Below are 10,010 nucleotides of genomic sequence, written 5' to 3' on the forward strand. Positions count from 1 at the left end.
GGAAATGTGACCCTGTTGCTTCCGGCCCTAGGCGCTCAGCGCCCTCACCGGTTTGGAGGGGAAGTGACGCAGCTGAGGAGAAGATGGCGGCTGCAGTGACTCTCCCATCTTCATCCACGGCCTCGGCCACGGCAGCGGCAGCGGCAGCAGCTCTGGGAGAGGTGGAGGATGAAGGACTCCTGGCATCGCTCTTCCGGGACCGCTTCCCCGAGGCTCAGTGGCGGGAGCGGCCCGATGTGGGCCGCTACCTCCGGGAACTGAGCGGTTCAGGGTTGGAGAGGCTGCGGCGCGAGCCCGAGCGCCTGGCCGAGGAGCGGGCACAGCTGCTGCAACAGACGCGCGACTTGGCCTTCGCCAACTACAAGACCTTTATCCGTGGCGCGGAGTGCACTGAGCGTATCCACCGCCTCTTCGGCGACGTGGAGGAGTCGCTTGGCCGCCTGCTCGATCGCTTGCCCAGCTTCCAGCAGAACTGCAGGTGCAGCCGCCCGGCCCTAAAGGAGTCTCTAATTATGATAGCTGACATTTAGGATGACAGAGATAACTAACACGTTGCGCATACTATGTGCCAGGCTCTCCTCTGAACACATTATTAATCCATTTAAACCTCACGATAGACTTCGAGGTAGATTACTATTTTACGAATAAGGAAGTGGAGACGTAGGTTAGGGACTTGTTCATTAACACAGCAACTAAGTTTTCAAGTCGTGATTGGAATGCAGTCCTTGTAGGACTTCTGTACTAAACGAAAAGAATCCATGCAAAGCATTTATCATTGGGTCTGGCATAGAATACAATAAATGCCAACTTAATATATGTGCACACTTATTTAAGTATGACAACAGCTCAGATAGGATGCCATCTGTGTCAAAATTTCCAGGGATAGGAGGCTGACTAGAAAATCCTCCCATTTGGGGGCATCAAAGACAATCAAAATTTCGTTTTTGAGCCATATTGTACTTCCTTGGGTCACAGTCCAGTTTTTCTAAGTTGTAGTCCAGCCTTTTTTGATTCAAGTTTAATTTTACTTTTGATCCTTTGGATATTTGACAATAGCTTTTGTATCCTCCACGCCCCCAAATAGAGAAGGGACTTCATAAAGCAAGTCTCTGCAGTTATTACAGAGAAATAACAAAGTAGAATGTAGTGGGAATTAAAGTTGAACAGTAGCATAGAAGAGTGAAACCTGAGGGAATTTGGGGCAAGATTGTGTCTTGTAGGCTAGTTAGTGCTTTATTATGAAAATAATAGTTTTAAAGGAATATTTGTCTCTTTTACTCTGCCACATTTACATTGCATCAGGACTGTGTTAAGTGCTTCACATGCATCATCTCACTTAATTCTGGCATCATTTTGAGGTAGATTGTATTAATGGTGAAGCACAGTGGTACATGCCTGTATTCCCAGTTACTTGGGAGGCTGGGGCAGGAGGATTGCAAATTGAAGACCAACCTTAGCAACTTATTGAGGCCCTGAGGACTTAGCAAGAAAAGAAATAGGAATGTGATTTAGTGGCTAAGCAACCCTGGGTTCAAAAAAAAAAAAAAAAAAATTACCAATGAAGAAACACTTCCAGAGAGCCTAAGTCCCTTGCTATAGCTACTTAGTTCCCCTTTATGGGATCTGGAACAGTCTAATCCTCTGTCTGCCAGTCCATGGCAGCTGATTCATAACTATAGTTGTGTGATCTTGGACAAGTTGCTTCCCCTGAGATTAAAAATTCCCTCAAGTACATTTATTTACTTTATAGGTTTGGTTGTAAGGATTAAATCAGGTAAGCCATCTAACCCAGTGCCCAGTTTACAGTCAGTGCTTGGTAATCAGCTAAGGTTTGGGGGCAGAGTATTAAGGGACTAACATCATCCTGTTTGTAGGAACTTTGTGAAGGAAGCTGAGGAGATCAGCTCCAACCGACGGATGAACACCCTGACTCTAAACCGGCACACAGAAATCCTGGAAATTCTGGAGATCCCTCAGCTTATGGATACCTGTGTCCGGAACAGCTACTATGAAGAGGCCCTGGAGCTTGCAGCCTATGTACGGCGATTGGAAAGGAAATACTCCTCCATTCCTGTCATCCAGGTAGCCTGCTTGCCCAGAGTATTCAAGCTGAATTTTTCCTCCCTAGTACTGGGGATTGCCCTCAGACCTTCTTTTTTTATTCTTTTACGACTGGGGATTGAACCCAGGAGTACTTCACCACTGAACTATGTCCCTACATTCCCAGCCCTTTTTATTTTTTATTTTGAGACAGGGTCTCATTCAGTTGCTGAGGGTCTTGGTAAGTTGTTGAGGATGGCCTTGAACTTGGCAGTCCTCCTGCCTTTGCCTCCTAAGTGATTGGGATTATAGGAGAGGGCCATCACAAGTGGCTAAACTGATCTTATGATCATTAATGTGGTTGTGACTGAACTGTTAGATAAAAACCTTTGCATGTTTCACATCAGTTTCTGTCAGGCAGGCAAGCTTGAGCAGAAAACATTCATTAATTGATTCCTTCAAAGATACATGTTTGAATCAGGTGCCAAGCACTGATCTAGGTGCCAGGACTGTGGTTGATCAAAGTAGTCAAGGCCATGGCTCTCATGAAGCTTACATTCTAGTGGAGGTCTGATAATTGACAAATAATATGATTATTTCAGATAGTGGTAAATGTCCAAAGAAAATAAACTAAGGACCAGCCAGCCACTCTGGGGGCTGAGACAGGAAGATCACAAGTTCAAGGCTAGCCTCAGCAACTTAGTGAGAACCTGTCTCAAAAAATAAAAGAACTAGCAATGCAGCTCAGTGGTAAAGCACCCCTAGGTTCAACCCCAGTATCTAAAAAAAAAAAAAAAAATGCAAGCAAGGGAGTTATGCAACCAGATCTATTTTTGTAAATCTGTCCTGCCAGTATCAGCTTTAGAAATACATTTTGTATATCAGGAAAACCATGGGAAGTTTGTCTGAAATGTTCAGGGTTAGTGGAGTGGGTTCCAGAGAGTGTCTCTGTATGTTGTTACTCATTCCTTGTTTTGTCAGGGCATTGTGAACGAAGTGCGCCAGTCCATGCAGCTGATGCTGAGCCAACTAATTCAGCAACTGAGGACCAACATCCAGCTCCCTGCCTGCCTCCGCGTCATTGGCTACCTACGGCGCATGGACATCTTCACTGAAGCTGAGTTAAGAGTAAAGTTTCTTCAGGCCCGAGATGCTTGGCTCCGTTCCATCCTGACTACAATCCCTAATGATGATCCCTATTTCCATATCACAAAAACTATTGAAGCCTGCCGAGTCCACCTCTTTGATATCATCACACAGTACCGTGCCATTTTCTCAGACGAGGACCCACTGTTGCCAACTGCCATGGGGGAGCACACTGTGAATGAGGGTGCCATCTTTCATGGATGGGTGCTGCAGAAAGTTTCACAGTTCCTGCAGGTGCTGGAGACTGACCTTTACCGGGGGATAGGAGGCCGCTTGGACTCTCTGCTGGGCCAGTGTATGTACTTTGGGCTGTCATTCAGCCGGGTGGGGGCTGATTTCCGGGGTCAGTTGGCGCCTGTTTTCCAGCGGGTGGCCATCAATACTTTCCAGAAAGCAATTCAGGAAGCAGTGGAAAAATTCCAGGATGAGATGAATTCCTATACCCTCATCTCAGCTCCAGCCATCCTGGGCAGCAGTAACATACCTGCTGCTGTGCCAGCCACTCAACCAGGGACACTGCAGCCACCAATGGTACTTTTAGACTTCCCTCCCCTTGCGTGCTTCCTCAACAATATTCTGGTTGCCTTCAATGACTTGCGTCTCTGCTGCCCTGTGGCCCTGGCACAGGATGTCACTGGTAACTTGGAGGATGCCCTTGTTAAGGTGAGCACATTCATTGGTTTTCTCCTATCCTGGGCTGCCTTTGGTAACAGATGGCCTGATTTTTGTGATAAACCAGTTTCATATGAAAGTGGTGTCCTTGGAGAGGTTGTATAGTTTTGAAAGTTTTTCTAGTTGAGAAGCTTCTGCTTTGTGGGAACTGGAACCATCACCATTCATGAAGTGGTTCACCTGAGATCATGATTCAGCAATATATTAGTTTTCTACTGCTATATAACAAATTTCCACAAATTTAGCAGCTTATAATAGTATGTCTATTATTGCCAGTCGTAGTATCCCTGGGTCCTGTTCAGGGTCTCACCAAGTTGTAGTTAAGCTGTCTAGGCTGTGGTAGCTCAGGACTTCCTTTCAGGCTCATTCAGGTTGGCAGTTTTCATTCCTGACAGTTAACAAAAGTTTTTCGACTGAGATCCTCAACTATGTGGAGGGCTGTCCCCTCCACAGACAGACAGCTCATAGCGTAGATGTTTCTTCCTTTTTTTTTTTGGTACCATGGATTGAACCCAGGGGCACTTAACCACTGAGCCACATCCCCAGCCCTTTTTTATATTTTATTTAGAGGCAGGGTCTAAATAAAATATTGCTCAGGGGCTCACCAAGTTGCTGAGGCTGGCTTTGAATTCATGATCCTCCTGCTTCAGCTTTCTAAACTGCTGGGATTACAGGAATGTGCTACCACTCCTGACTATGGCTGTTTTTTTAAGGCCAGCAGGAGAGCATCTCTCCTACTTTAGTCTCTTCTTTTAGGTATATTGTTTTAAAAGGTTCATCTCTCGTGTATAACTGAAAAGAACAAATTAAAAAAAAAAAAAATTCATTTGATTAAGTCATACTCATCCAGGATAATCTCCCTTTTGATTAATTCAAAGTCAACTGCTTCATTTTCTTGGATCCATCACAGACCTGGTCCAGCCCCCAAGGATATCAAAAACCATGTATTCTCTGTATAATTTCATGACTCTTCCACTAGAACTGGAAACTACACCAGTAATGAAACAAGTTGGGTAAGAAATACATTAGGAAGATGACAATTGCAAAGATTGGCCACAGTTCTGAGTTTAAATAAGATAGTATTGTTTGCAATGAAAACCTGAAGGTTGAGCTGGGGATACAGCTCAGTTGGTAGAGTGCTTGCCTCGCATGCACAAGGCGCTGGGTTCAATCCTCAGCACCACAAAAAAGAAGAAAAAGAAAGAAAGAAAACCTGAAGGCTGCACATTTGTGCTCCATTTCATGCACTGTGCCAGTGATTGATGGTATTCTTGTCTTTTAGGTAACTAAAATAATCCTGGCCTTCCATCGCGCAGAAGAGGCTGCCTTCAGCAGTGGAGAACAAGAGCTCTTCGTTCAATTTTGCACTGTCTTCCTGGAAGACCTTGTTCCTTATTTAAATCGTTGTCTTCAAGTCCTTTTCCCACCAGCTCAGCTAGCACAGACTTTAGGTAAGAGAAAGGATTTTTTAAAAAACTTTTACAGGTATGTAATTTGTTTTTTAGTAAATATACAAATATGTACAATAGTCACGCCATACAATTTTATAACATCTCCAACACCTCAAAAAAGATAATTTGTGCTGACTTTTAGTTCCTCCTCAATCATATCCTTAGCCCCAGGCAACCTCTATTCTGTTTATTTCTGTCCCAGTTTATTTTTGTAGTGTTAGAGATCAAACCTGAGTCCTTCTGTTTGCCGGCAAGTCCTCTACCATTGAGCTACATCCCCAGCCCCAGAGAAGGGTTTTTTGCTTTGTTTCTGTGGTACTGGGGATTGAACCCAGGTGTATTCTACCACCAAGCTATGCCCCAGCCCATTCTTGAAATAGGATTTCACCAAGTTGCTGAGGAATTATAGGTGTAAACACCACACCCAGCATTAGAGAAGGGTTTTTATTATTATTTACGATTTTTTTGAGGGTCGTTCTGGAGACTGAACCCAGGGTCTCAAGCATCCTAGGCAAGCATTATGTGGCCAGCCCCAGAGAGGAGGGATTTTAAAAATATTTTTTTCCCCAGTTTGCTTTCTCCTCACTTGCTTTCATCCTCATCCTGGTGGAGCTGGGGGTGAGGGAGGCACAACTCCCCAAAGGGTAGTAAGTTAGTGATCACACTGGCTAAGAGTGGCTGCCCTCCATCTTTGCCCTAATTCCTGGGTCTGTCCCAGGAATCTGTGCTAAGTAATCTTTTTGCTCTGGCTCCATCCACTGTTCCCTATGCTATTCCAAATTACCATTGTGGTCTTGCTTTACAGTATAGTTTCTTGTCCCACATCACAAAGATGGTCTTTGCTGTATTGAAATATGTAATTTTGAGCCAGGCTTAATGTCCCATCCCTCTAATTCCAGAGATTCAGGAGATTGAGGCAGGAGGATCAAGTCCAAAGCCAGCCCCAGCAACTTAGAAGAACTTGTCTCTGAATACAAAAGGGCTGCAATGTAGTTCAGTGGTAAAGCAGCTCTGGGTTCAATCTCTGGTACCAAAAAGGAAAAAAAAAAAAAAAAAAAAGTAATTGGTGTGTGTTTCTTACTCTTTAGTATTTTTTTTTCCCTGTGACTTCTGTATTTGATTTTATTAATAACGTTTTTTTCCATTTCCCTTTCCCTACCATCTGGGGCAGGCATTCCACCCACTCAGCTTTCCAAGTATGGAAACCTTGGGCATGTGGACATCATCCTTATCCAGGAGCCTCTCGCCTTTATCCTGCCTAAGAGAGAGGTGGTCTTCTCTCTAGATGACAAGGAGCTAGCATCCAAGCTCACAGATTCTGCACCGCAGCCTCCTGCTGAGGAGCCGATTCTGGGGTCTGCTGCTGCAGCGTGCCACGCTGGTGGGCCAGAGGAGATGGAGACAGTGGAGTCGCCGCAGGGGAAGCTGAGGGAGCGGGGTGCGTTGCTGGCCGAGGCGCCTAATACGGGGTCTTAGCCGGTGTTCAAGTCGCCCAGGATGAAGTCGCCCAGGATGGGGAGCAGCTTGTGGTGCGTGGGATCAGAAGTTCCAGCAAGTCGGGGCATAGAGTCGCTGTCGGTCAGGGCTGCGTCGCCAGGGACGGGCTGCGAGGTTGTTCACGGGGACAAAGAGGGTACTTCCCAGTCACTCCTGTACGTGGGTGGAATTTAACAATAAAGCTGGACGATAGTCACGACCTGGCTGCTGGTCCTCTCGCTGATGGTCTCTCCCAAGGTACGCGGCAACTACACTTCCCGGCGTCCCTGGCGGCAGCGGGGCGGGGGAAACGGCCGGGGGAGCGGGTTCCTGCTGGTGCGCGCCATGGGTCGGCTGTTGAACACGCTCCCGCTGTTAGGAACGCTGCGGGCGCGTCGGCTGCCCGAGGGACCGGGCCGGCTGTGGCGGGGCTGGAGCGGGTGGCACCCGGGCCTGCAGCTCCACAGCGGCCGTGGACGGCCTGGAGGGCCCGGCGCGCCAGCGCTCCTACTGGCACTACGTGAGACGTCTGTTGTTAGGAGCGCCGCAGCCGCCGTACTTGCACGTTTGCCAGATCGGGGACCCGGTGCTGCGGGCGGTAGCGGCCCGGGTGGAGCCGGCGCAACTGGAGACCCCGGAGCTGCAGCGGCTGGTGGAGCGGCTGGTGCAGGTGATGCGGCGCCGGCGATGCGTAGGCCTGAGCGCGCCGCAGCTGGGGGTGCCGCTGCAGGTGCTGGCCCTGGAGTTCCCCGAGGCGCTCTTCCGCGCCTGCGCGCCGCGCCTGCGCGCGCTCCGCCAGATGGAGCCTTTTCCGCTGCGCGTGCTCGTGAACCCTCGTCTGCGGGTGCTGGATAGCAGCGTTGTCACCTTTCCCGAGGGCTGCGAGAGCGTCGCCGGCTTCCTGGCCTGCGTTCCCCGCTTCCAGGCTGTGCAGATCTCAGGTGCGGGCGGCCGGGCCGGGGCGGCTGGGTAACTTTGCGCTCTCGCCCTGACAGTGGAGGCGGCGGCACCGGAGCCCACGGAACGGTCTCTGCGAAGCTCCAGGGAGTGTGCAGACTTGTTTATAGTTCGTCTGCAGAGCCTCCCTTGGGAGCAAAGCAGGACCCGGGAGCGCAAGGGACTCGGGAGTGACGGACTGGTGGGGAAGGAGGCTCCTGTCAGGTCAGGGCTCCCTCGGGACACGGGTTGGGAGGTGCCCTAATTCCGCAGTTAGTTGCTCGTCCAGCCTGGATTTAATTCTCTTTTCCTGTCTCCTCCCCTGCTTCTCTCTCTCCCTCCTTGCCCACACCCCACATTCGTTCCCTCTCCCTCTCTCCTGCCCCACTGTATCTGTCAAAATGGGTTTGGAGAAGTGGAACCCAGCGTTGCCAAGCCCAGGGCAGTAAACCATCCGCCTCTGTCATACCATAGATGTTTTGTAGAATGGTTCTCTGAAGGGGTTGGGATGACTGTTATTCTTGAGCAAATCGCTTCGGCCAAGAGGGTCAGAAGGTGTCTATTTTCTACTGTACCAGGCTAACATACCTTTGATAGGAAGCAACACTTGACAAGTGAGAAGAAAGGAGGGCATCTTATCGAAAGAATGTCTCATTGTCCGCCTCATATTGAGCCCCACAACCTTATTATTAGAGGGGGAACTAGGTATACTTGGGAATGGGCAGAATTGAGGCATCTTCTCTAGGATGGGTAGGGGTTGCTGTCTATATTTGCTTACTTATGTTGCCTCTTGTAAATAGGAGCAAACAGGGCAGGGGGCAGGGAACAGCACAAGGAGGTTGAGAATGATGCAGTTAAGCATGTCCTCACCTCACCTGGATCAGCATGTAATTTTCTTTACAGGAATGGATCCAAGAGGAGAACAGGTGGAGTGGCAGGCAAGAGGGTGGACAGCCCGCATCATCCAGCATGAGATGGACCACTTGCAAGGCTGCCTGTTCATTGACAAAATGGACAGCAGGACATTTACAAACATCCACTGGATGGAGGTGAACGACTGAAGCTTTCCTGCTGGGGCTGAGGATCTGGAAAGACTAAATGCAAATACCTGAATTTGAGCTGGGAATATCTTATTTGCCTTCAACTTGGTATTGGTCCTGATATGAAAGAAAACAGTGGACTTCCAGAGCATATTGAACTGAGTTAGAGGAGAATCTTAGAAATGTTTATTCCAGTCAGGTTTGGACAAAATATTGCTACAATTTGAGAAAAATAACCCCCCTGAAATGGATGTTTCCTGACATTTTTGTATGGAGAGAAGAGGGGCAAGTACATAACCATTCTCAACAGTGATATCATAAGACCTGTATAACCTACTTCCAAAGCCAAGATTTCATAGTAACACAGTTCCCAAATATTAGAAAGCTGTGTTTTAAAATGCAGGTAAGGGGGCTGAGGCTGTAACTCTGTGGCAGAGCACTTGCCTAGTATTCGTGAGGCACTGGGTTCAACCCTCAGCACCGCATAAAAATAAACTAATAAAGGCATTCTGTCCATCTACACCTATAAAACAAAAAGTTAAAAAAAAATGCAGATAAAGCATTTTTCTGAGTTTCTCTGAGTTCTTTTTACAAAGGGCTTGTATGTGTCTGACTTGGAGAGTCCTTGTTTGCCTTGGATACCAGTTGCTTATAAAAGTAAAACACAGGACAGAGTGGTCCCAATTCAAGAAAGTGTTTAATGACATTATTAATGTAAATACGTATCCACACATTTTAACAGGTTCAGATAGTTTAGGTCTCCACCTTTCTTTCTCTCTTTTTTTAAGATGGCATCTTGTTGCCTTGCTCAAACTGGGCTCAAACTCCCAGTCTTCTTGCCTCAACCTCTGAAGTAAGTAGGCGTGCACCACTGTACCCAGCTCAGGTCTTTTACCTGCCACCTTTAACAAAGTTAGGGAAAAGTTTGCTGCTAAGATCTGTTGAACAGCGGGTACTTGGCTCATTGGTTGGGTGGAGGCCATGGAACAGGGCTGGAGGTGGGAATGACAACTGATAAGGAGCGAGCCCCTTCCTGTCATAATTAGTAATGGAAAGCAGAATTGGTACTTAGCTGTTTACCATGCTTATTTTGAAAAAAATAAATTAGCATCATACTACCAGTGTTTAATTTTTACGAAACTGTTGAGTTTTGTCAAGAGGTGAAGGAATTCCAAAAGTATTAGGTAAATTGTCTAACCTCATTTTTATGTTGAGGTTTGAGGTATTCAAGTTTTTTTGTTTGTTTTTA

At 47.4% G+C, this 10,010-nt stretch overlaps 1 protein-coding gene across 3 annotated transcripts; it reads left to right on the forward strand.

Moving 5' to 3' along the window:
- The first annotated feature begins 49 nt into the window (after positions 1–49).
- Positions 50–9,890, forward strand: Cog8 (component of oligomeric golgi complex 8). 3 transcript variants are annotated; one of them, XM_048792574.1, is made up of 6 exons: positions 50–478; positions 1,875–2,082; positions 3,022–3,849; positions 5,141–5,309; positions 6,481–6,657; positions 8,625–9,890. In XM_048792574.1, the coding sequence occupies exons 1-6, from the start codon at positions 84–86 to the stop codon at positions 8,780–8,782; spliced, it is 1,935 nt and encodes a 644-aa protein (XP_048648531.1). In that variant the 5' UTR covers positions 50–83; the 3' UTR covers positions 8,783–9,890. The 3 variants fall into 3 exon arrangements, with proteins under 3 accessions (XP_048648531.1, XP_015351632.1, XP_048648532.1); XM_015496146.2 differs by lacking the exon at positions 8,625–9,890 and having other exon boundaries at positions 6,481–7,005; XM_048792575.1 differs by lacking the exons at positions 5,141–5,309; positions 6,481–6,657.
- Positions 9,891–10,010: the final 120 nt, after the last annotated feature.

The sequence above is a fragment of the Marmota marmota genome, unplaced genomic scaffold, assembly GCF_001458135.2.
Source record: "Marmota marmota marmota unplaced genomic scaffold, marMar, whole genome shotgun sequence".
Taxonomy (NCBI): Eukaryota; Metazoa; Chordata; class Mammalia; order Rodentia; family Sciuridae; genus Marmota; species Marmota marmota.

Bases quoted from the DNA above. Each gene is read 5' to 3' on its own strand.
- Cog8 (XM_048792574.1), top strand. From the start codon at position 84: ATGGCGGCTGCAGTGACTCTCCCATCTTCATCCACGGCCTCGGCCACG. The intron at 3,850-5,140 runs GTGAGCACATTC...CTTGTCTTTTAG, and splicing joins TGGAGGATGCCCTTGTTAAG to GTAACTAAAATAATCCTGGC. The intron at 6,658-8,624 runs TTCTGGGGTCTG...TTTTCTTTACAG, and splicing joins GCCTCCTGCTGAGGAGCCGA to GAATGGATCCAAGAGGAGAA.